Source organism: Mustelus asterias, chromosome 5 (assembly GCF_964213995.1).
Source record: "Mustelus asterias chromosome 5, sMusAst1.hap1.1, whole genome shotgun sequence".
Classification (NCBI taxonomy): Eukaryota; Metazoa; Chordata; class Chondrichthyes; order Carcharhiniformes; family Triakidae; genus Mustelus; species Mustelus asterias.
Window position 1 is genome coordinate 82,580,140 of NC_135805.1, and position 27,376 is coordinate 82,607,515.

The 27,376-nt window shown below is 42.0% G+C and overlaps 1 protein-coding gene across 10 annotated transcripts in view; it reads left to right on the forward strand.

Moving 5' to 3' along the window:
• Nucleotides 1-27,376, forward strand: part of supt3h (SPT3 homolog, SAGA and STAGA complex component) — a 416,614-nt gene that overhangs the window by 344,103 nt on the left and 45,135 nt on the right. For 7 of the 10 annotated variants that reach the window (XM_078212917.1, XM_078212921.1, XM_078212919.1 and 4 more), the window contains one exon: nucleotides 3,992-4,102. In XM_078212917.1, the coding sequence (XP_078069043.1) occupies nucleotides 3,992-4,102 (111 nt within the window). Of the gene's footprint in view, nucleotides 1-3,991; nucleotides 4,103-13,073; nucleotides 13,267-27,376 lie in introns of those variants that run through there. The other 3 variants (XM_078212918.1, XM_078212922.1, XR_013497769.1) reach the window with 2 other exon arrangements.

Below are 27,376 nucleotides of genomic sequence, written 5' to 3' on the forward strand. Positions count from 1 at the left end.
TCTGCTGATGATTAAGAATAGGCGGATGGAGCGGTAATTGGTCGGATTGAATTTGTCCTGCTTTTTATGGACAGTATATACTTGGCAAATTTTCCACATTGCTGGGGTAGATGCCGGTGTTTGCCAGAGGCAGATAGATTGCCCAATTGACTCACTGGGGTGGCAAGGTGGCACAGGTTAGCACTGCTGCCTCATAGCACCAGGAACCCGGGTTCAATTCCTGGCTTGGGTGACTGTGCGGAGTCAGCATGTTCTTCCCGTGTCTGCGTGGGTTTCCTCCGGGTGCTCTGGTTTCCTCCCACAGTTCGAAAGATGTGCTGGTTAGGCTCATTGGTCATGCTAAATTCTCCCTCAGTGTACCTGAACAGGCACTGGAGTGTGGTGACTACAGGATTTTCACAGTAACTTCATTGCAGAGTTAATGTAAGCCTACTTGTGACACTAATAAATAAACTTTAAACTTAAGGGGCTTTTTGTGCCCCTGCTGGCATACTGCCAGTGGTGGGGAGGGGTAGGCTGTGAGGAGACTGTCCTTGTGAAACTTGGTGGCTTTCTTGTAGGCTCTGCCAAAGGGGCCCTCCTTTTTTGGCCCTCCCATTTTTATCATTTACATAATGCCATTATCTCTCAATGGGATTTGTTTATTTTTGTTCTGAGTTGTTTTATGGCCCTGCATTATTAGGAGGAAGGTCATGGGTTCTGGTCAGTTTTATTTCCTTCCTAGGGAATTCAAGATTTCATTTTTTGTTTCTGGCTGGCCACACTGTTTTATTTTAGAAGGGAGTGGACATCAGACTGAAAGCAGTGTCTGTCTCTCTCTCTCTCTCCCTGGGTTTTGGAAGTTCTGCTGGTCAGCTGAAAGCAATGCTGCTTGTCTTCCTGCAGTAGAAAATCTGCTGTTGGTGGCTTGTTCTGAGTCTCTTCCCCGGTATTCTGGAAAGCTGTTCTGACTTTGAACTGTTCTGAGTGTACCCATTCAACCAAAGAACTTATTTCCAGTCTCCCGTGAGCATTAGTCTTTGCTGTGTTAAACCTGTGGAAGGGTTTGTTTATGGGATTGATTGGAAAATCTTGAGATATGTTTGTTAAGGGTTATACATCATTGTGGTTGTTTTGTTTGTAACTGATAACCATTATTGCTAATATTCTTACTATACATGTTAACTATACTCTTAAATCCCTAGTGGATCATTTGAATCATACCTGAAGTGAAACATATCATGCTTATCCTAGCCAAATTCAAAGTGCAAAACTTATGATCCAGGCAGGCTCCATAAAACACTTTGGAGTTTCTGACCTGAACCATAACACCATCCCAAATTGCATTACAAGCAATTAAGTACTTTGAAGTGTAGATGTCATTGCAATGTAGAAAACATGATAGCCAGTTGCAGATAGCAAAATCCAATGACCAGCTACTTTGTTTTTAAGTGAATGTGGTTGCAAAATAAAATTGGCAAGGACAGATAACATGTCCTTGAAATATTTTTATTGTAATTTTGTTTTAGAAAAAGAATATGCCCCCTCTAGAGTTTTTCCTCACTTTTGTGCTAGTATTTTGCACAATAATTGCACAAATTGTTTGCTGTAATGTAATGTATTATTTTGAATTAATTTTAATTATAACATTTGCCCTGGAGAGTTCAAGTACACTTTTGCCATTTTAAACAGAATATGTGCTTTTCACATTATCAATGTGATCCCACAGAGTCATTTTTAGAAATAACGGAGATCCTTATCAGCAGTAGACTGACCACAATATTCTTGGATTGTGCAAAGTTTACTGGAAAGAACCAGGCCCACATTCACTGGTTTTGTAGGCTGGAAATTAAGCGCATTCAACCAACGTAATTTGAGCAATCGTGGAGCTGTAATTACATGTGCATTCCTCGCCCCAAGCTAGTTGGGGAAGCATCAGTGTGACTTTTTGGATGCCTCGAGTGGCACCAGAATCCAACAGTGATAATGACAAGGAACTGTGTAAGAAAACAGTCTGTAAGTAGTAATCAACTTGCGCAATCTTTTAGGCTTCTGTGGGTCAACTAGCATGGGAAGAGGTCCATGGCTCTGCTCTTTTTGTTGTGTCTACAAGAGAGAAAAAAAATCAGACTAAATGTGTACCATTTGTGATACTTAGACAGTGGTTTGAGGAAACATTTGGAATGTTAATATTTAATGGTAAAGGTTCTCCACATTTTCCTATCAGTTTAAATGTTTGAGATGAGAAAGAATAGGCAGTGCTAATTTATAATTATGTAAATGAGTAAGTGGAAACCAATTTCTGTGTGGTTTCTTTCAATTTGCATAGACATTACTTTCTCATGATCAAAATTCCAACTACCGAGTTTAGAATGCACCTGATTCATACATATATCAACATCAAAAACGTATCCAGGAAAATCCACCTCAGATCTGAAAAGAAAATGTTTATTAACTTGTTAGAAATATTGAACAAAGAAAATTCTCCTGACTGCTTTTGAGTTCTCACTGTACAAAGCAATCAGAGAAATTCTTAACCTAATCAGCTTAACTATTTTACTTAAATATAACCAATATTTATGTTAAATAATAATCACTAAATTACAATATCAATTAAGCAAACAATTACATTCTTAATTTTGTTTTTGCGTTGAAAAAATTAAGCAATTATAAATTAATCTTCGAAATTATATGGAATAATTGTGGTAACAGCAAAAAGCTCTTAAAGGGGCAGGCTCTCAAGTTTTTTTTTGTTTCATTAAATAATGTTAATGAACAAAATACATACAGCTCCTGAAGATGTTGACTCATTTTGAGCATGATACCAACGGTCCCCTCTCATACCTTACACAAGTGACCTCAGTGAATACTGATTAGCTGCCCTACAATCAAGACATCTCAGCTAAACTAAATTATTTCACATCAGCAACAAATTAAGTGCACTTTGCAGTTCTAAAGTCAGCAATCAGCGCCAGATCATCAACCTAAAATAAAGGCAGGATTTTATGGCTGATGGAGGGACAGGAACGCAGGTGGGCTAGTGTGTAAAATTTCATGCCAGTGGACACCATTCTGATTTGCTGGCATCATCCCATCCCATTTTCTGGAAGGCCAGTTCAGGGAATGGAATGACCATCCACCTGAAAGCAATAGGTAGCTTATCAAGGATGTCTTTGAGGCTGTTGGTGTTGAGAGGGCACCTCCCACCTTGACTGCAAAGGCAGACTGCAGCTCCTTTCATACTGAAGGACAACCTATTAGCCCTCCAGCTGAGAGTTCCTACCTACTGCCCTTAATTAGATGACAACCATGCTCTCTGGCCACTAATCGGTCAATTCAGGCAAAATCAGTGTTGGATAACTGTCCCCGACAAGGTACAGGGTCAGAGTCCCAGTCAAAATGCAAAATCCTGCTGCTTGGCTCTTGGTCTCCTCTCCACAGGTGTTGCCTGCTGAGTATTTCCAGCATTATCTTTATGTCAGCACTAGCAATCCTAGCTACATTCATCTCTACCTAGCCCAGTGACACAGACTAATTGTAGCTTCCCGTGCTCTGGCTGACATCAGCATAAACTGGAGATCCATCTTATGATTTTCCTAGACGGCATACTTAGTGTGTCTTCACATGGACTATTGCTGAAGACTATGTGTTGTTTTGCATGTGCAAATAACTTCATACATGTAATCTATTATTGATCGCTTCTACAAAATAAGATAGTACTCAGGAAGATAGATATTAGTTCAACACCACAATTTTCTTTTTGAAATGTGACTTTAGTTTAACTATTGACATTTTAATTAATATGTTTGTTATATCCAATGGTGGCTTTAATTAATTTTTCAATTTTCTCTCCTGACCCATTATTATTCTGAGCCTTTACATCAATTTAATGTGAATATATATTCCATTGAAAATGCTAAACTTGTTGAGACTGCTATACTGTAGGTCTTTTATCTGGAGTTGTCTGAAAGTGTTTTTGATTTAGTTGAGAATTTATGATTTTATGTTACAGAGTGCTGCAGCTTGTGGTCTGGAGACTCTCAGTGATGCCATACAACCCAGCCACATCAGAGAGGTGCTCCGACGGTACAGCCACAAAATTGGCCCTCTTTCTCCATTCACAGTACGTAATAACAGAGCTATAAAAAGTTATATTTATATGTAAGAACGTTTTTAGTTTCAAGTGGTCAAAGTTCGAAGAATTGAAATTGTTGTGAGCAATTTGCGGCAGCAGTAATTTTCTTGAAAAAAAGGGTTATGAAACTCTTCTTAGGAGAATAAATACTCTTTTTTTGGCAACTAAAGCATTACTAAACACTCTTTTCCATTACAATTCATGTGTTTTATATTACTTCAGAATCTTGTACATTCACTGATACGAATTCTTTGAAGTGTCTTGTTTGCACATTGCATAAGCATTTATTACCGATTAACTGAGAATGGACCTAATATATCTAGCAAGTATACACTACACTTTGTTGTTACTGGAAACTTTGTTTCAAATAGTTTTGGTTAAAAATGTAAAGCTTAGTAATGATTTTGTCCTAGAACTGGATTGGCTAGTCTGTGAATTTTTAAGAAAAGGAGAAGTATCAATTCAAAGCGACCGGATTGGGCACAATCTTAACTTTCTGAAGTGTCTGTTGCTTTTTGACTTTTGGTTGTAGGCTATTCATACTTGCCAACATGTAGTCTGCCAAGCTACAACCAGCTGGCTAGGTCATAAAAGTTTGAATGTTTGCTTACTTTTGTTATCACACTTAATAAAGTTCAAATTAACCATATAGAAAGATAAGTGGATGGGATCTATTAAGGACTGTAATTGCTGAGATATTTTTCTTTCAATCTCTGTAGCTATTCTAAAATAAAATAGCTTGTATCTCCTAATCAGTAACTTTTTAAAAAGTATTGATGGTTATCTTCTGCCTGCTACTTTTTTTCAGTTAACATTGCAAGTAAGAAGGATGTTCCAACAAATAACCTATTCAATTTATTCCATTTAGCTCTCAAATGTCATAACAATGTGGAAACATTATTTTAAAAGTTATGCTACCGTAACTCCTGTAAAGAAATATTGAAGTTTTCTTGATCTGAGACCTCCGTGGGTCAAAATAAATCAAAAGTGCTATGTAAAAATTGACCATATAATTATAGCTTTTAGCAAACCACAAAAACAATGGAACTTGCTTTAAAATAGATTAATGTGGGCTTTGAAGTTATTTCCTGATTGTTCTTGTTAATTAAACAACAAAGAGCAATAAAATTAGAACAGATAGCTTAGTCTCGAAATTCCTGGCACAACTAGATGAGCAAAGGAGCAGAATTTTTGTCTAGTGCAAATTCTAGTTAATTTGATTACAATGGGGTGCTCATGCCATATTGGCAGATTAGTTAATTCCAGTTTGAGAGCTGACCTTGCCATAGTGTCATGGAGCCAGCCATGCTGGACAAAAGTGACAAGTAGGGCTCAAGACCAAGAACTTAATTTTTCCCTTTCCCAGGACAGTCAGTTGCTTTGCGATTGATTGCCACATGAAAATTAACTTTAAAAAATAGACGTTACCGAACTCCATTTCTGCCAGAATTTATTCCTGTTGTACTACACCACTGCATTGTCAGGCATACAATATTCCAATACAATACTCTAGATTTAGGATGGCTCACCTTGTTTCACCACAACTCTTCTGTTGACATCACCACAAAGGGAGGAAGACTCAGGCAGCACCGCACACCCCCTGTGGAATGGCCTAGCCTTTAACCCTCCATTTGCCATGATGGTTCTGCAACCATCCATTTGCTTAACCATTCTCTCATGTCTACCTTTGACCTTTGTTCCCAACAAATTCTTTAGTCTTATCCATCTTGATTAATCCAATAGATAAAACTTCCATATGCAGATCCGTCCAGTATAAGTGACACTATCTTGAGCCTATCTGATGCACAACTAGTTTAGCCATCCATCTCGAGATCTGGCTACATCGCATCAAGCACTGTCAAATCAGTTTCTTTTACAAAACAGTGCACTATTTCAGGATAACCCACTGTGTTGTAAATGGTTCCTACTCCTTATGTACTATCTCTCTTGCTTTCAAAACTGCTATCATCAAACATTCCTTCTTGGCATGCCCAGCCCCTTTTTTTTTAACTTGTTCATGGAATGTGTGCATCACTTGCCCAAATTTATTGTCCTTGCATTTATTGGCTATTCCTGAGAACATTTAAGAGTCAACCACATCACTGTGATTTGGAGTTACATGTAGGCCAGACCAGACAAGGACATTAGTGAACCAGATAGGTTTTATGACAATCAACAATGATTTCATAGTCATCATTGGACTTTTAATTCCAAATTTTTATTAAATTCGAATTTCACCATCTGCCATGGTGGTGGGATTTGAACCCAGGTCCCCAGAGCATTACTTTGGGTCCCTAGCTTACTATTCCAGCAACAATACCACCACGACACTGCCTCCCCTGAAAGGAAAAATTTAGAATGGAGAATATACTCAATGGAAAGGTACGGAAAGATATGGATGAACAGAGAGGCCCAAGGGATTAAATGCATAATCTCTTGAAAGTATCAGTGCAAGTAGATGGCACTATGAAAAAGCCAACAACATTTTGGATTTTATAAATCAGTACAGGACATGCAAGGCTGAAGAAGTATAGTAATGATAAATTTATACAAAACAATAGTTCGGCTACAGTTAGAGAACAATGTTCGGCTTTCGTGCTTCATTGTAAAGCCATGGACAACAAACATCATAGATTAACCGAAATGATCCTGGGGATAGGAATTGTAATAAATGGAGAAACAACATGCGAAACTAAGACAATCCACACGAGAACACAGTCACTAACAAGATTTAACAGAGATTTTTAAAATTGAGGTTTTCATACAATGAATAAGGAAAGAATGTTCTTTGATTTTAAAATCTATAACCAGATAGATATGGGTGTGGGCACGGGTGACCAATGCTCTTCCAGTAAGCAAGTGTTTAATTTAAATATATTTAACAAAGCCACATGCCTCATTAATCTCTATTCTGGCACTACTGCTGGTCAGCTAGATATACCCAGCATCAGGAAACCCAACAACTAAAAGGAAGTGAGGATTGCTACATGAGTGGGTTGATTACTTTTCTAGCACAACTAGTGGAGGAGCAAAAGGTGATCCCTGTCCTCATTTACATCAAAGCTAATCTACTTCCCTTCCTGCAATCACCCCCCTCCTCCCACAACATGTTTCCAATGGTGGAGGAGTTCCGAACCAGGGGTCACAGTCTAAGAATACAGGGTAAACCGTTTAGGACTGAGATGAAGAGAAATTTCTTCACCCATAGAGTGTTGAACTTTAAATATATTAGCCTGAACAGAAGATTGATCTAAATCATTCATCTAACCACCACCACCACGCCCCCCCAATCCCATGTGCTTTAATTTCTAATCTCTTATGTGGTGCTTTGTCGACAACCTTCTGAAAGTCCAAATGAACCACATCCACTGGCTCCCTCTCGTCAACTCTACTAGTTACATCCTCGAAGAATTGCTGTAGATTTGTCAAGCATGATTTTTCTTTCATAAATCCATGCTGACTCATAAGAACATAAGAAATAGGAGCAGGAGTAGGCCATCTGGCCCCTCGAGCCTGCCCCGCCATTCAATAAGATCATGGCTGATCTGAAGTGAATCAGTTCCACTTACCCGCCTGATCCCCATAATCCTTAATTCCCTTACCGATCAGGAATCCATCTATCCGTGACTTAAACATATTCAACGAGGTAGCCTCCACCACTTCAGTGGGCAGAGAATTCCAGAGATTCACCACCCTCTGAGAGAAGAAGTTCCTCCTCAACTCTGTCTTAAACTGACCCCCCTTTATTTTGAGGCTGTGCCCTCTAGTTCTGGTTCTGAGGCTGTGCCCTCTAGTTCTGGTTCTGCTGTCTGATTCTGCTGCTGTTTGTCTGATTCTGCTGCTGTTTTCCAAGTGCTTTGCTATTAAATCTTTTATAATGGATTCTAGCATTTTTCCCACTACTGACATCAGGCTGACTGGTCTATAGTTGTCTGTTTTCTCTCTACCTCACTTTTTAAATAGTATGGTTACATTAGCTACCCTGCAATCTCCCAGGACATCAGTTTTGGTCCTGCCCAGGTACAACCTGTCCATTTTGTACGAGTCCCACCTCCCCCAGAACTGGTCCCAATGTCCCAGGAATCTGAAACCCTTCCCCTCGCACCATCTGTTCAGCCACATATTCATCTGATATATGCTGCTGATCCTACTCTGACTAGCATGTGGCACTTGTAGAAACCCTGAGATCACTACCTTTGTGGACCTATTTTTCAACTTACTTCCTAACTCCCTATCTTCTGCTTCTGGATCTCATCCTTTTTTTTAACTTATTTAATTTGTATCAATGTGTACGACGGGCACTGGTTGATAACCCTCCACCTTCAGATTGTCCTGTAAACGCTCTGAGATATCGTTGACCCTTGCAGCAGGGAGGCAACATACCATCCTGGAGTCTCATTTGTGGCCATAAAGATGCCTATCCTCTTAAAACTGAATCCCCCTATGATTATTACATTCTCACACTTTCTCCTCCCCTGTAGAGCCAACCATGGTGCAACAAATTGGGCTGCTTCTGCTTCCCCTTGAGAGACCATTCCCTGCAACAGAGGAATGGTCACAGGAGATTCCTGCACTGTTTGCTTGGTCCTCTTGTTCTGCCTGGTGGTCACCCATTCTCTTCCTGCCTGTTGTGTCTTAGCCTGCATATGACCATCTCTCTCTACGTGCTATCCATGATATTTTCCACCTCGATAATGCTCCAGCTGTAGCTGGAGACACTTCCTGCACACATGCTGGCCCCCGGGCCTGCAAATGTTCCGGCTTCCCATTTATGGCAGGAAGAGCACACCACAGCTTTGAGTTCTCCTGCCATGTCTTGCCCCTTTAAATTACTTAAAATCAAACATCAGTTCTTTCATTTGGCTTCTTCCCTGGTCCTTGTTACTACTGAATATAGCCCTTACAAGCTGTAGGCCACAAAATAAAGATCTTACAAACTGTAAGCAATAAAAGTAGTAAATACTTACCTGACTGTACTCACCCAATCAGCTGCTTCCACTTGCCTCGTGTTACTTTTGAATCCTGACGTCACCTCAGGACTCCAAACTCCAAGCTAGCACTCAGAATTCTCAATCCACTTTTGCAGATTTTGCTGTGATGTAACTCCTTATTTTTTTCAACAAGAAGTGACTGCAAGGACACTCTTCCCAGACTGCTTCACTGTGAAGCTGACTGCAAGGACCCTCTTCTCAGACTGCTTCACTGCAATGCTGACTGGGCGGCACAGTGGTTAGCACTGCTGCCTCATAGCACCAGGGACCCGGGTTCGATTCCCGGCTTGGGTAACTGTCTGTTTGAAGTTTGCATGTTCTCCCAGTGTCTGCGTGGGTTTCCTCCAGGTGCTCCGGTTTCCTCCCACAGTCCAAAGATGTGCAGGTTAGGTGCATTGGCCATGCTAAATTGCCCCTTAGTGCCCCGGGATGTGTAGATTAGAAGGATTAGTGGGGTAAATATGTGGGTTTACGGGGATAGGGCCTAGGTGGGATTGTTGTCGGTGCAGGCTTGATGGGCCGAATGGCCTCCTTCTGCACTGTAGGAATTCTGTGATTCTTCCAGACTGCTTCACGGTAATGCTAACTGCAAGGACACTCTTCGCACACTGTCATATGAGGATGGGGTGAAAAGGCTGGGCTTGTTTCTACTGGAGGGGTGATTTGATTGAAGTATACAAGATTTGGAATGGTATTGACAAAGTGTATGTGAAAAGGATGTTTTCTCTTGTGGGTAAGTCCAGAACTCGGGGGCACTGTTTTAAAACAGGGCAAAAATGAGGAGAATTTATTTTCTGTGAGGGTTGTGTGACTTTGCAACTCCTTGCCTCAGAAGACAGTGGAAGGAGGGCCACTGAATATTTTTAAGGCAGAGATAGATTCTTGTTAGGCAAGGGAATCAAAGGTTATTGGAGATAGATGGGAATATAGAACCTGAAATATAAACAGATCAGCCATGATTATATTCTATGATCTTAGATAGCATCTTTCAAATTCACGACCGATATCATCTAGAAGGACAAGTACACAGATACATGGGAACACCACCACCTGAATGTTGCCTTCCAGGTCACTTACCATCCTGACTTGGAAATATATCACCGTTCCTTCACAGTTGCTGGATCAAAATCCTGGAACTCCCTCCCTAACAGCACTGTGGGTGCACTGACAACATATGGACTGCAGCAGTTCAAGTAGGCAGCTCACCACCATGTTCTCGAGGGCAATTAGTGTTGGGCAATGAATGCTGGCCTAGCCAGTGATGCCCACATCCCATGAACAAAGAACAATACAGCACAGGAACAGGCCCTTCGGCCCTCCAAGCCCGCGCCGCTCCCCGGTCCAGGATTGAATCCTGAATCCAGGATCCCCGCCCAATTTTCCAGCCTATCTACATACCAATATCCTATCCACCGAGCTGTCCCTCACAGCTACGATGCTTTGTTCATCACAACCTATTAACTCACCCCCACCCCCCCATTCCAGACCATGTGATCTCCAGGGAGAGGCGAAAACCCAGAGTGAAAACCCCAGGGCCAATATGGGGAAAAAAAATCTGGGAAATTCCTCTCCGACCCCCTGAGGTGATCGAAACGAGTCCAGGAGATCACACTGGCCCTGATCGGAAAATGCTTCCCAACCCTATTCATTTCCACTTCTGCTTTACGAACACCATCTGAATTCCCTGCCCCCGAGACAGGTTCCCAAATGAATGAATTAAAAAATAACTGGCAGGGCAGGCCAGAGTGGCTGAATGGCCTACTGCTACTCCTATTTTGTATGAGTGCCCCATGAATGATTCCATAATACTGTATCATCAGCACCTTCCTTTTCAGTGATAATCCTAAAGAATTCCATGTCCTTTGGGGGAAACCAATCTTTCCCAGGTTCGAAGTGTCAAGTAAGTGTAAGTTCTTGTTTGAAATGGATGCAAAAAGGGACAGAGACCCATTGGACCCAAGTCCCATACTGACTTCCTTCCCCACCATCCTATCACCCCCCAGGTTCCACTAAGCCCTGAGGAATTTTCAAAAGAAAACAAAACTATAAATTGCAATACATGTGTGGTGAAACTCAGGAAAAAAATTATTGATTTAGCGGCTGCATTTGCCATGTGGGAGATTTAATCGCCATTTTGATCATTTAATCCATTCTAAGATTTCCGGCATTGCCATCTTTTTTAGGCCCCGCCCCTCCAGCTGGCTGTGTGAAAGACAGAGTGCCATTAGATCTGGCGAGAAAAGCCAGCAATGAAACCTGCGAGGTTCACACAGGTTTTCTTGCCCGATCCAACACTCCACCAGCTTTTGAGAACATTGCAATCTTTTATTTATGAAATTATTTGAACATGACGAACAAGTTAAAAGACTAAAGTAAAGCAGATTTCTTTTGCTTTATCCCCGTTGCCAGCCACGTCAGAGATTCGTGGTTAAGATGCAATGAATCTTTGCACACATTTTTAGCCTTGAAGTAGAAAAGTCTAGTCAGCAACTGAATGTGACGCTTGAGATAAACAAGGAAGAGATTCTAAAAGCAAAATGCTGTGGTTATTAATTTTATAATGTGGGTTAGAATGCTGATGCAAAGGTAACTTGAGTCATTAGTATGTAAGGGAAACAACATCAGAATGTTCACGATGACCGTTAATCATCGTCCAAATTGCAAGCTTGTTGTGCATTTATTTTGTATCTTTGCTGATGCAGTCCAAATACCTGCCAGAACTTTGCCTCTTGTCAATCAATGACCGAATATCATTGTTAGCACATTGTTAGCAAGTCAGCCAAAATCCTTCTATCTCAGGAACGGCTGGCCCCATGGTGACAACTGGAAGCTGGAGTGGGGGAGGGATGGGATAATAGGGAGGAAAAACGTAAATGTAGGAGGACAGAATGATGTTATTTCTCAATATTGCTCATTGGATACCCTAAAAAAGTGTTATATGTTTGAAAGTAGTACCAGATTATTATGCTTCTAATTAAGTAATCATAAGCAATCTGTAAAAAAGGAAATTGTAATCCTTATTTCAACAAACCAAATTTATTATGTGTTGTCAGGATAAAATAGATTTAATTAGACTCCCCATGGTAGCTCTTTGACATGATTGTATAACATATACTGCTTAAAAGCCATGGCTGGGATTTTCCCTAAAAAACTCTAAGGGCCAGATTTGTGTAAAAACCGGAGTAAATACCACAGTTTTTTTCAGCTGGATTTTCAAAATGAATCTTCCACACTCTATGCATCACAGAAAGCCCTAGCATGAATCACAATGAAAAGCTGGAGGCGGGGCTATTCCTGCAGGAGAGGCTGGCAGCAGAGCACTGAGCGGGCCACTGTGCATGCGCCTATCTGTCAGCACCGAGATTGGCGCATGCACAGTAGCCCCGCACTGCCAGCCTCCCAATCGCTGGCCATCCACACAACCCCGCATCGCTGGCCGTGTGACCCACCAACCCCCCCCCCCTCAGCACCCCCAATCGCTGGCCTCCCAGACATGTCCGGGCCAGCATCGACATGCGCCCCCGGCCCGACACACACACACACACACACACACACCCCCCGGCTATCCCGGTCTCTCTTGACACCCCTAATTTCTGGCATGGAGCTGATGATGCTGGAAATCCGGCATCTAGAGATGCGCGGAGGCTGTGGTGCCCATCGGGAAGCCCGCTACATGCTGGGCTGAGAGAATTGCCCCCCCAACTGAATCATTCGGATGTAGTTAAGAGTTCTTAAACTGCCTGCTTTTTGGAAAATTGCTCATTTGCACTGGTTTAAATAACATTTAAGTGCTAATTGGTTGAATTTTGGACTTGTTCCCTTTGAAATGCTCCCCCAACCCCACATTGTTTTAATCTCTCATCTCACTTGAACTAATGAATGTGTTGTTACCTCCAAAATCTGTGCCTTTTTTTTCATGCAACTCCATGATTGAACAATTGCTATCCTTTTTTTTATTTCCACTACAGCACTAGAATGGTCCTCAACAGAGTTACAAATGACATCCTATATAACTGCAACAATGGTACACTATCCCTCTTCATCCTTCTTGGCTAATGTGCAGCTTTTAACACTGTCAAACTTTGTAACCTTTCCAAAGCCAATAAAGCTTTCTGGAGGTTAGTGCATGAAACTAAATGCATTACTCCAGTTAGATCTGTCAAAACGTCTGCGCAACTTGGCTCAAACTTCATGGTCATAATGAAATTAAAACTGTAAGCATTCTCTGCCTCTGAAACTGACAGTAACTTCTGGAGTCTATACGTGTCAGATATCCAAAAGTTGCTATCAGTGATTCAGTGCTTTGTGTAGAATGCGCTATTGACAGCTCCACAGAATACGATTAATTGGAAATCACTGAACAAATGAGAACTCACACTTTCACATTTTTAGTTACGCTGTAAAAGTTCTTAAGTTAGCTGCAGCTGTTGAATGAGGTGTGACTAAGTCTTTAACTGCATGCTAAATTAATAGGTTCTGTTGAACAAGGTCCCTAGTCCTGAAGAACTAATTTTATATTTGTGGAATCTTAGTTTTGTTTCTGTTATGAAAATTATACACTTTTAGAATATTTCTAAAAGTATGCTTAACGATATTTCAATTTCTAGTTTAATCCCATGTGCACAACCCAATCTTTATTTCACTCATTGTAAATTGATAAGAAAACTCTGGGAAACTTCCTCCTATCCACAAAAGCCAGGCCAATATTTGTATGATGGCTTCATATAGGGCTATTTAGTTTGAAGATGACAGACTCAAGATATACCTTAACATTTTACTGGGACAAAGGAACCTTAAATGTGTTATTCTTAAATGTAAATACAGCTGGCAATCAAACACAGAACCAAAACTACAAAGTAATCATATTCAAATTAAATGTAACAGCTTCCTGTCATATAATGGTTACAACACGGAAGGAGGCAATTTGACCATTTATGTCCATGGCAATGCTCTGCAAAAACATATCAGCTATTCCCACCACCCAATGCCCCCTGTTGTTTGTCTGTAATCATCCAACTTTTTTCTCTTGAGTTACTCCTTCAACTGCCCTTTGAAAGCCTTCCATCGTATTTGCCTCCATTGCTCTTGAGCACTACATTTCCAATTCTAAACAGTAGCTGCATAAAAATGTTTTTTCTCGTTTTCCCTGTTTTTATGGCAATCACCTTAAACCTGCCCTTTCTGATTCATGACCCTTTTGCCAAAGTTTCTCTCTTACCTATTCATTGTTGACCCTCATGCTTTTGAATCCTCCATCAAAAGTTCTCTCAACCATCTCTTGTCTAGGGAGAATAACCCACCTTCTCCAATGGTTCCAAGTGACTGAACTCCCTCTTCCCTGAAACCATCCTGGTAAACCCCTTCTGCAAACTCTCTCCCTAAACCACAGTGTCCAGAATTGAACACAATGCTCCAGTTGAGGCTGAACCAGAGTTTTATATAGATTAGTCATAACTTACTACTTTTTGTACTCAATGGGACAGACTTCCATCACAAAGGTGAGAATTAGGAGTCGAGAATTTTCCCGACATTGCGATCCTGCCTCTGCTCTAGCAGTGCCAGCTGGCATGATTTTCATCCAGGAGAGGCAGGGATAGTTATCAAAGCAGCCAGGTTAATAGGCCCACTTCTATTCACTGAAACATCAGCCCAATTCTGGTGTTGTTTAAAAACCCGTCTCACCCCTTCATCCCCTTACTGCCTTAATTCGTCTTTGCCCACTTACATCTTTTCACCCTGACCCTCACCCAATCATGCAGTATCTACTTTATATAGAGGACTCTCAAGCCCTACTTGAAAGTCATTGAAATGCTCATAAATCTGTGAAAATAGCCAAACATTACTTCAGTAGGGACATACAAATATTATCATCTTACAACCTCATTTACCTGTCAAAATCAAAAGACTCACTTCCCTGGACAGGTGTGTAAACAAACCCTACATTGTAGAATCCATTAGTGGTTTGGAAGGCATCTAAGCTATCAAGCACATATTCTCCAGCAATGCTATGTAAACAAACCATGCAGTCAAGAATCCATTAGTAGTTTTGAAAGCAACCAAACCATCAAACAGACTTTTCCCAGAATAGCTGTGAAAACAAACCCTGCAGTACAGAAATCCGCTGGTGCCTTTGAAGGTAGCCAAAAGTTCAGACAACTTTTAGATTTTTGAAGCAGCCAGATAAATGGCTCATCTGTTTGTTTGATTAATGAAAACTATAGGAAAATCATAAAATCCCTAAGGACGCCATTCAGCCCATCGAGTCTACACCGACTCTCCAACAGAGCATCTTATCCAAGCCCACCTTCCCCCCCCCCCCTCTTATCCCCGTAACCCTACGCATTTGCCATGGCTAAACCCCCTCACCTACATATCTTGGGACACTAAGGGGCAATTTAGCGTGGTCAATCCACCTAACCCAAAAGTTCAAACCATTTACAATTGATCTTACATTGGACTATGCTTTCAATATTATAGAATATATAATATAGAATAGCACTTTAACCAGTGTATGATCTATAATAATTCTGAAGGTTTTCACCTTTACAGTGTTGTTCTTTGATTTGATAGCATATCAGTTGTCAGAAGTAACAACCTGACAACTATCATTTCCAATCACAGCACTCTCGTCACTCATTTTGATAAACACAGATATTATTCAGGCTACAGCATTTCATGATGAACTGTAAAGAAGGCAACACCATTTTTACTCGCCTTTGAGTCTTCCTGCTTCCAATTCATTATTCATACTTCTACTGACCAGGTGTGATGTGAAAGGTTTCTAAAATGCTGTCACCTTGGTGAAAATTCCAGCAGCTCTGAAATGTCCATCTTTGTCCACTCTGGCTGCATTTTTCTATTCCTACCTGAAATCCAGCCTTGTGCCTCTGTTTATAAAGCCAACAATCCCATCTGTCTTTTTAACCACGTTCACAACCTGCCTGGCCACCTTCAATGATTTGTGCACATGTACCCCCAGGCCATTTGCTGCCACTGTCATGTTATTCCATGGACTTCAAGTTTTATGACAGGTCTATTATGTAGCATTTTATCAAATGTGTTTTAGAAGTCCACATACATTGCCATTGTCTACCATCTGTATTACCTCATCAAAAAATCAATCAAGTTAAAAACACAATTTTCCCAACAAACCCTTACTGGTTTTCCTGAATTCATCTGTATTTGTCCAAGTAGCTGTTAATTTGAGCCTGGATTATTATTTCTCAATGTTTTCAACTACTGAGGTTAAACTGATTAGCATATGGTTGCTGGATTTATCCATACACCTGTTTTTTGAGTAGGAATATAACGGAGGATTAGAAGGTTATGACCAGAACCTTCACAGTTTCCTCCCTGACTTCCTTCATCATTTTTGGATGCATCTTGTCCTTATCAACTTTAAGCATAGCCAGCCTCCTATACCTCCTCTCTATCAATTATGAGGCTATCCAATATCTGAACTACCCACTCTTTCACAACGGACTTGGGCAGTATCTTCTTCCGTGGCAGAGACAGATACACAGGACGAATTTAGTGCTTCAACCTGTCTGCCTCCATACATAAATCCCCTTTTTGCTCCCTAGGTAGCCCCAACTTTCCTCTTGCTACCCTTTTACTATTTATGTGTTCATGCAAAGCTTTTGGATTCCCTTTTATGCTAGCTGCCAGTCTCTTCTCACACTCTCTCTTAGACTCTCTGACTTCCTTCTTTGCTCCCCTCTGAACTTTCTGTATCAGCCTAGTTCTCATTGACGTTATCAACCTGACATCTTTTATGTGCCACCTTTTTCTTCTCACCTTATTTGCTTTCTCTCTCGTCACTAGCCATAACTTCTGACTAGCTTTGTTTAGTATAGAAACAAGCTGGGCATTTCCTGTAAGTGAACTATTTTTGAACCTTATATGAATGGTAATCAAAAAAAAGCCAATAGTATGGTAACATGCTAGAAAAAAATCTTCATTTTTGACCTTTACATCTTAGCATTTTGCTAAGTGTGCTATCGAACTGCAAAGTTGTGCTATTAAACTGCTTTTGTTGCATTTTGTGTTCTATAACACCACAGGTTTTTTGTTGAATAGCACTACAATAATAGAACATTTATATTCCCCAGAAAGCCACTTGGCTGAAAAATTAGCAAACTTAAGTGAAAATTAACCAAGATTCCTATCTGTAGATTTCAAAGTTTTATATTTATATGGTGTCCATTTTACCTGGAAATAAAATTGTCAAAATATACACTGCATTTATAATTGTCACACATTCCAATTGTCTGTCCCTGGAATCCAATTAGCTCAAATATGATTCATAAAAATCAATAAATGGCTCTTTGTTGACTAATGCTGATAGTGTCAAATATTACTAGGTATAAAGTTACTGATGAGCAAGCAGAGTAGGAAAAAAGTTGCCAGCATAAACAGCAAAAGTAGTTTAAAATTTAATAAGGGGGAATCAATTAAACTGGTAAAATATTTTTGTTACTGCTTTCAGCCTGCAACTTGCCTTATCAGTTAACTAAGGATGTATATGATAATATAAGTAACATTTCTAGCATAATAAAGACACAAGTTAATTAATTCACAACAAAGTTATTTGTAGAGTTTAGATACATAGAAAAACTACAGCAGAATACAGGCCCTTCGGCCCACAAAGTTGTGCCGAACATGTCCCTACCTTAGTAAGATAGAGGGTTATAGGTAAGCCTAGTAATCGCTAAGTTCCATGTACTTACCTAAAAGTCTCTTAAAAGACCCTATCGAATCTGCCTCCACCACCGTTGCTGGCAGCCCATTCCACGCACCCACCCTCTGAGTGAAAAACTTACCCCTGACATCTCCTCTGTACCTACTCCCCAGCACATTAAACCTGTGTCCTCTTGGGGCAACCATTTCAGCCCTGGGACAAAGCCTCTGACTATCCACTCGATCAATACCTCTCAACATCTTATACACCTCTATCAGGTCACCCCTCATCCTTCGTCTCTCCAAGGAGAAAAGGCCGAGCTCATTCAACCTATCCTCATAAGGCATGCTCCCCAACCCCGGCAACATCCTTGTAAATCTCCTCTGCACCCTTTCTATGGCTTCCCACATCCTTCCTGTAATGAGGCGACCAGAACTGAGCACAGTCCTCCAAGTGTGGTCTGACCAGGGTCTTATATAGCTGCAACATTATCTCATGACTCCTAAACTCAATTCCTCGATTGATGAAGGCCAGTACACCATACGCCTTCTTAACCACAGCCTCAACCTGCACAGCTGCTTTGAGCGTCCTATGAACTCGGACCCCAAGATCCTTCTGATCTTCCACTCTGCCGAGAGTCCTACCATTAATATTATATTCTGCCATCCTATTTGACCTGTCAAAAATGAATCGCCTCACACTTATCTGGGTTGAACTCCATCTGCCACTTCTCAGCCCAGTCTTGCATCCTATTAATGTCTCGCTGCAACTTCTGACATCTTTCCACACTGTCCACAACACCTCCAACCTTTGTGTCATCAGCAAACTTACCAACCCATCCCTCCACTTCCTCATCCAGGTCATTTATAAAAATCACAAAGAGTAAGGGTCCCAGAACAGATCCCTGGGGCACTCCACTGGTGACCGACCTCCATGCAGAATATGACCCATCTATAACCACTCTTTGCCTTCTGTGGGCAAACCAGTTCTGGATCCAAAAAGCAATGTCCCCTTGGATCCCATGCCCCCTCACTTTCTCAATAAGCCTTGCATGGGGCACCTTATCAAATGCCTTGCTGAAGTCCATATATACTACATCTACTGCTCTTCCTTCATCAATGTATTCAGTCACATCCTCAAAAAATTCAATCAGGCTCGTAAGGCATGATCTGCCTTTGACAAAGCCATGCTGACTATTCTTAATCATATTATACCTCTCCAAATGTTCATAAATCCTGCCTCTCAGGATCTTCTCCATCAACTTACCAACCACTGAGGTTAGACTCACTGGTAAATTGATAAATTCTTGATTTCTCGAGGAATTAAGGGCTATGGGGAGAGAGCGGGTAAATGGAGTTGAAATCAACCATGATTGAATGGTGGAGTGGACTCGATGGGCCGAATGGCCTTACTTCCGCTCCTATGTCTTATGGTCTTATGGTCTTATGGTCTATAATTTCCAGGGCTATCTCTACTCCCTTACTTGAATAAAGGAATAACATCTGCAGTCCTCCAATCCTCCGGAACCTCTCCCGTCTCCATTGATGATGCAAAGATCATCGCCAGAGGCTCAGCAATCTCCTCCCTTGCCTCCCACAGTAGCCTGGGGTACATCTCATCCGTTCCCGGCGACTTAACTAACTTGATGCTTTTCAAAAGCTCCAACACATCCTCTTTCTTAATATCTACATGCTCAAGCTTTTCAGTCCGCTGCAAGTCTGCACTACAACCACCAAGATCCTTTTCCATAGTGAATACTGAAGTAAAGTATTCATTAAGTACCTCTGCTATTTCTTCCGCTTCCATACAAACTTTCCCACCGTCACACTTGATAGGTCCTATTCTTTCACGTCTTATCCTCTTGCTCTTCACATACTTGTAGAATGCCTTGAGGTTTTCCTTAATCCTGCCTGCCAAGGCCTTCTCATGACCTCTTCTGGCTCTCCTAATTTCCTTCTTAAGATCCTTCCTATTAGCCATATAATCTTCAAGATCTCTAACATTACCTAGCTCCCTGAACCTTTTGTAAGCTTTTCTTTTCTTCTTGACTGGATTCATTACAGCCTTTGTACACCACGGTCCCTGTAACCTACCATAACTTCCCTGTCTCATTGGAACGTTGCTATGCAGAACTCCAGCCAAATATTCCCTGAAAATCTGCCACATTTCTTCCGTACATTTCCCTGGGAAAACTTCTTTCCAATTTAAGCCTCCAATTTCCTGCCTGATAGCCTCATAATTACCCTTACTCCAATTAAACACTTTTCTAACTTGTCTGATCCTATCTCTCTCCAATGCTATTGTAAAGGAGATAGAATTATGATCACTATCTCCAAAATGCTCTCCCACTGAGAGATCTGACACTTGACCAGGTTCATTTCCCAATATCAAATCAAGTACAGCCTCTCCTCTTGCAGGCTTATCTACATACTGTGTCAAGAAACCCTCCTGAACACACCTAACAAACTCCTCCCCATCTACACCCCTTACTCTAGGGAGATTCCAATCAATATTTGGGAAATTAAAATCTCTCATCACGACAACTCTGTTATTATTATTACACCTTTCCAGGATCTGTTTCCCTATCTGCTCCTCAACATCCCTGTTACTGTTGGGCGGCCTATAGAAAACACCCAGTAAAGTTATTGACCCCTTCCTGTTCCTAACCTCCACCCACAGAGACTCCGTAGACAATCCCTCCATGGTGTACATCTTTTCTGCAACCGTGACACCATCTCTGATCAACAGTGCCACTCCCCCACCTCTTCTGCCTCCCTCCTTGATCCCTTCTGAAACATCTGAAACCCGGCACTTGAAGTAACCAGTCCTGTCCCTGAGTCATCCAAGTCTCTGTAATGGCCACCACATCATATTTCCAAGTAGTGATCCACGCTCTAAGCTCATTCACTTTGTTCACAACACTCCTTGCGTTAAAATAGACACATCTCAAACCTTCGGTCTGATCGCTCCCCTTCTCTATCACCTGCCTATCTTCCCTCTCACACAGTCGACAAGGTTTCTCTATTTGTGAGCTAACCTCCTCTCTCCCAGTCATTTCAATTTGATTCCCACCCCCCAACCATTCTAGTTTAAACTCTCCCCAGTAGCCTTAGCAAACCTCCCCACCAGGATATTGGTCCCCCTGGGATTCAAGTGCAACCCGTCCTTATTGTACAGGTCACACCTGCCCCAAAAGAGGTCCCAATGATCCAGAAACCTGAATCCCTGCCCCCTGCTCCAATCCCTCAGCCGCGCATTTATCCTCCACCCCCTTCCATTCCTACTCTCGCTGTCGCGTGGAACAGGCAGCAATCCCGAGATTACTACCTTTGCGGTCCTTCTTCTCAACTCCCTTCCCAACTCCCTATATTCTCTTTTCAGGACCTCTTCCCTTTTCCTACCTATGTCATTGGTACCAATATGTACCACGACCTTTGGCTCTTCTCCCTCCCACTTCAGGATATCTTGGACGTGATCAGAAACATCCCGGATCCTGGCACCAGGGAGGCAAACTACCATCCGAGTTTCTTGTCTGTGTCCACAGAATCGCCTGTCCGACCCCCTCACTATAGACTCCCCTATCACTACTGCCTTCCTCCTCCTTTCCCTACCCTTCTGAGCTACAGGGCCGAACTCTGCGCCGGAGGCACGGCCACTGTTGCTTCCCCCAGGTAGGTTGTCCCCCCCAACAGCACTCAAACAGGAGCACTTATTGTTAAGGGACACAGCCACTGGGGTACTCTGTAGTACCTGACCTTTCCCCTTCCCCTTCCTAACCGTGACCCACTTGTCTGCCTCCCGTGGCCCCGGTGTGACCACCTGCCTGTAACTCCTCTCTATCACCTCCTCATTCTCCCTGACCAGACGAAGGTCATCGAGCTGCAGCTCCAGTTCCCTAACGTGGTCCCTTAGGAGCTGCAGCTCGACGCACCTGGCGCAGATATGGACGTCCGGGAGGCTAGAGACTCCAGGAGTTTCTGTTTCTCTACATGAGATCTATGCAACAATGCTTCCTTTCAAAGGGCTGTTCCACTTCTGAGGCTTGATGCTTTTGTATTACATTCATAAAGCCAATGTTGTCTTTACTTCTGACACGAAGGCTCAACTAGATGGTTCACCACAACTCAAGGATGGCTTGTGTGGCCCTAAGTAGTACAGGCTTCAAATAATGTGAACAAAATACTGTGTAATACAGGGAACCAGTGCCTTTTGAATATCAGTCCTTCTGTGCACTAAACGTCTGCCCAGATTGTAGAAGTATTGTTCTTATGAATTACAACTTCCACTATGCACCATTTTTACTCCAAATGTCTGTTGTGGACTACAACTTCTGGTCCCACTATATTCTGCCTATCTGATTTACATGTTCACACTTTGCAGTTCTTATTTCTAGGAACAGGAATAGCAGTAACCCATCGAGCCTGTTCCACCACTAAATTAGATCAAAGCTGCTCTGTGACCTAACACTATATACCTATCTTTGCCCATACCTTAATACCTTTGGTTGATATAAATCTATTACTCTCATTTATAGTTAACAATTGTCATTTGTGGATGAAAGCTCCAAACTTATTTCATCCTTTGCAGGTAGAACACTTCACTTCTGAAAATCCTGGCTCAAATATTTAAACTATGTTCCTTAGTCCTGGATTCCACCACCAGTGGAAAACATTTCTCTCTAATCTACCCTTTCCATTCCCCTTTTAAAAACATCAATCATGTCACCTCTTAGTCTTCCAAATACCAAGAAATTTAACCCTAATTGGTATAATCTCTCCATCTAGCTTAACTCCTGGAGTACAGATATCATTCTAGTAAATCTATGTTGCACTCCCTCCAAGGCCAATATAGCCTTCCTAAAGTGTGGTGTACAGAACATCTCGCATTACTCCAGTATGATCTAACCATGATTTTGTACAGCTGCAGCATGACTTCTGCACCATGTATTCTAATCTTTTAGATACAAAGGCCATTAGCCTTTTTGATTTCTTTCAGTACCTATCATCATGATATTTTCATGATCAGTGTACGTGGACCCCTGAGGTTCTTTGGATCTCCATTGCTTCTCACTTGATCTCTCCTTTCAGGTCCAAAATGGATGACTTCCCTTCATCTCTGAATGAGTAGGCTTAAACCTTGCATAGTTCAGGATGTTCTCAAAATGGCACAGTTTAAATTACTGTGATTATTTTTGAGAAAGGAGCTTTGGTAATTAATTTGTCTTCACTGTGCAGGTGCGATTTTTGGGCAATGCAAAGGTTTGTGCATTACACAGAGGCCAGAGGGATGCACAATATATCGGGGGGAATTTTCTGTCCTCCCTGCGGTGTGTTTCTCGCGGCGGGAGGCAACTCGTCATTCATCAGCAACAGAATCTCCTGGTCCCAATGCTGTCAGTGGAATTTCCCATTGACTGCACCCACACCGCCAGGAAACCTGTGGCAATGGTGCCACCATCGGTGGGATCAGAAGATCCCGTCAACGTGAACAGTTGGAAGATTCCAGCCATTGTTTTACACCATTTTTCTCTTAGAAATTTGTGCTTTACAAAAACAGCTGTTGAAACTACCCACTTCAAATTTCCAAACTCTTTTGAGGCCATGTTGAGATGATATTTGAGGGCTGTATGCAAGACACACAATTCATCCCACAATCATTCTTGAAGTGGGGAAGGGCAGTCTAGACCAGACCAGGCAATTGTAGGTCAAAAGACCTTTTACACTGAAAATCCTTTCCGATTATGGGCTGTTTCATTCTGGGTAACCACTCAGAGTCCTGGAATGGAAAACTTTTAGATTTTCAAGAAAAAGAAGTGTTCCTGATCCCAGCCTTTCCATCAATGCTGTCTTTGTATGAAGTGATGTCAGTGAGTGCAATGTATTACATATTTCATGAAGAATGACATTGGATTTATGTTGCCTCGATTTGTGAGATTCCACACAAAGATAAATGTCTAACTTTCTTCAGTACTGTAGCTAGAGGAAAAAGAGTAAAGGATAACTTGGAACAAGGAAGTTTGAAAATTGAGACTGCAAAAACTTTCTTTGGGATTGAAACATGCTTCCTTTTACATAGTAAGTTCCCCAAAGAGGAGAATAGTGAACTTTAGAATTCTGATTGTTTTAATTGAAGTGTATTACCATTTTGTCTCAATTAACTCCTGTTTACCAAATGCCAGTTAACAACAATTTTTTTTCTGACAAAGGGTTTTCACAAATGTTGCCTGACCACCTGAGTGTTTTCAGCATTTTATTAATTTTATTTGCAAAGGATTATGTATAAATCAGTAACTTTTCAATTGAACTACCCTCTTGCAGATGGCAAAATTAGTCGTATCAAAGTTATTAATTATGAGCCTTTGAAAGCAGAACTAGCTAAAGTCTACTGGGAAGCACGTTTAAAATTTGGACAGTAGTGATACAGTGGCAGACATTTAAGAAGATATTTAATAACTCGCAGCAAATATTTAACCTAGTAAGAAAGAATGACTCTCTGAGAAGGATGCAATGTCTGTGGCTGAATAACGAAGCTAAGGATTGTATGAAATTGAAAAAAATACTGTACAAATCTGTAAAGGTTAGTGATAAGTCAGAAGATTGGTCAGATTTTAAAAACCAGCAAAGTATTGTACAATTAAAAATGAACAGAGAGAAAGTTGAGAATGAGGGAATGGTAGCTCGTAATATAAGAACAAATATTGGATGTGGTGTACTTGGATTTCCAAAAGGCATTTGATCAAGTCCCACAGCAAAGATTTTTTTTCATTGAAGGAGTATGGCTGTTGCTGGCTAGGTCAGCATTTTGCACATCCCTAATTGCCCTTCAGAAGCTGGTGATCTGTCTTCTTGAGCCGCTGCAGACCATCTGTAGGTGCACCCACAGTGCATTTAGGGAGCCCATTCCATTTGCGACCCAGCGACAGTGAAGAAATGGCAATATATTTGCCAAGTCAAGATGGTGAGTGGCTTGGAGGGAAACTTCCAGGTGGTGGTGTTACCATATATCTGCTCAGATTGTTCTTCTAGAGCCTTGCTAGGTTCCTGCAGTGTATCTTGTTGATGGTGCACACTGTCGCCACTAAGCATCAGTGATAAGGAGAGTGAATGTTTGTGGATGGGGTGCCAATCAAGCGAGCTGCTTTGACCTGGGTGGTGTCAAGCTTCTTGAGTGTTGTTAGAGTTGAGAGTATTACATCACACTCCTGATTTGTGCCTTGTTGATGGTGGACAGATTTTGGGGAGTTAGGAGGTGAATTACTCATCACAGGATTCCTAGCCTGTGATCTGCTCTGGTAGCCACAGTATTTATATGGCTAATGCAGTTCAGTTTCTGGTCAATGGTAACCTCGATGATGTTGATAGTGGGAGAATTCAGTGATAGTACAGTGCGGCCCCGTTATAACGCGATGGTTGGGGTCCATAAAAGCGGGGTCGTGAAAAAATCGGGGTCGCGCTAAATTTGCCAATGATTAGCGGGAAAGAAAGGGTCCAATGACACCATCGCGTTATATCCGAATTCGCGCTAAATTGGGGCGCGTTAAATCGGGGTTCCACTGTAATACCATTGAATCTCAAGGGACGATGGTTAGATCTTCTCTTGTTAGAGATTGTCATTGCCTAGCACTTGTGAATCGCAAATGTTACGAAGTCTGAATATTGTCCAGGTTTTGCTGCATTTGCACATGGACTGCTTCAGTATCTGAGCAGTTATTAATGGTGCTGAACATTGTGCAATCATCAGCGAACATCCACACTTCTGACCTCATGAGGGAAGGAAGGTGAAGCAGCTGCAGATGGTTGTACTGAGGACTAAACCCTGAGGAACTCCTGCAGTGATATACTGGAGCTAAGATGACTGACCTCCAAACAGCCAGAACCATCTTTCTTGGTGCTAAACATGATTTTCAACTAATGGAGGGATTTCCCCCTGATTCCTATTGACTTCAATTTTGCTGGAGCTTCTTGATACCACAACTGATCAAACATGGCCTTGATGTCAAGGGCTAACTTGCACCGAGTTGCTCATTGATCTGCAATGACTCCTTTTTTCAGCAGTGCCTAAATTCTCATGCTTGTTTTCAAATCTGTTGATGACCTTCCCACTCCCTGGACTCTAATATTGGAGGTGTTCCCTGCCCCCGCTGATACGTTATTGAGCATGATGACATCAATGTTGTCAACGTTATTATGCCAGTTTCATATAATAGACAGAGGGGCAGACTTAAAAATTGAGAGCCAGCCCACATTACTTTTGTAAGGTCATTGACAACCCAATAATTGATTAATGCTACGTTGTTTCAGCATATAATAATATGCTCGCAGAGCCTGCATTATGCAATGTGGAGTTTGATTTCTTTATGAGGAAGCTTGTTAGCGTCGGTCTAAAAGGTTCAGCTGAGCCCCGAGTCTCATCTTAGCAGTTCAGAGTTCTGTAGTTTCATAGAATCCCTGCAATACAGAAGGAGGCCATTGGCCCATCGAGTCTGCACTGACCACAATCCCAAACAGGCCAATTACCATAACCCCACACATTTACCCTGCGAATCCCGCTGACACTCGGGTCAATTTAGCATGGCCAATCCACCTAACCTGCACATCTTTGGACTGTGGGAGGAAACTGGAGGAAACCCACACAGACATGGGGACAATGTGCAAACTCCACACAGACAGTGACCCAAGGTCAGAATTGAACCTATGACATTGGTACTGTGAGACAGCAGTGCTAACCACTGTGTCATCATGCTGCCCAGTTGCAGGGAGTGCACCATTTAAGGAGCAGAGTTTCCATTTAAAACGTATATTAATTGGAGACCTTTTATCTGCCCAGAGGCAGGAGGATCCTCTGTCACCGCAGCATTGCTTAAGGACTGTGTCAATAGCGGATGAATGGAGGAGATGCTGCCCCAATCAGAAGTATCTTGAGAGATGCTTCCAGATGGAGGGCACTGCTGCTCATCCTCTGCCACTAGGAACATTTGGTCCTCCCTGCCACCCAGTGAGATTATCAGAGCTGAGTCTGTGCCCGTGCTCCCAGCTCTTGGGGATTTTCACAGTAACTTCATTGCAGTGTTAATGTAGGCTTACTTATGACAATAATAAATAAACTTTAAGACTCTGGGCCCCTGAGCTCAGAACCAGGGTGATCATGTGCAAGTCACCATGCATATCGACAATTGCATCTGCAATGTGCTCAGTTTGCCCCTCCAGCTTGTTTATGGAGGAAACTGCACACTCCAAAGAGTGAGTGATCACAATGTACATGACATGGATAGACACTTCCACAGTCCAGGCCAGAGCACGCAATCCCACTGACGTACCTGCCTAATTTTCATTGACCTCATTCTGGATATCCAGCATCTGTCACCTGACGGGTGTCTCCAGAGGCTGATCATCTGACTCAGAATCAATCAGTGGATCACCCCGGACATGCCTCCGACTGCCCGTGACCTGTTTCAGCACACGCTCTGGCAGCTGCACTGAAGTGCCCTCACCCAGAGTATCCATGTCCCCATTCCGACACTCAAATCCCTGTTGAGGGGCCAGTATCTGTGATGGTGCTTAGAACAGACAGGTGATGTGTAGCTACATTCTC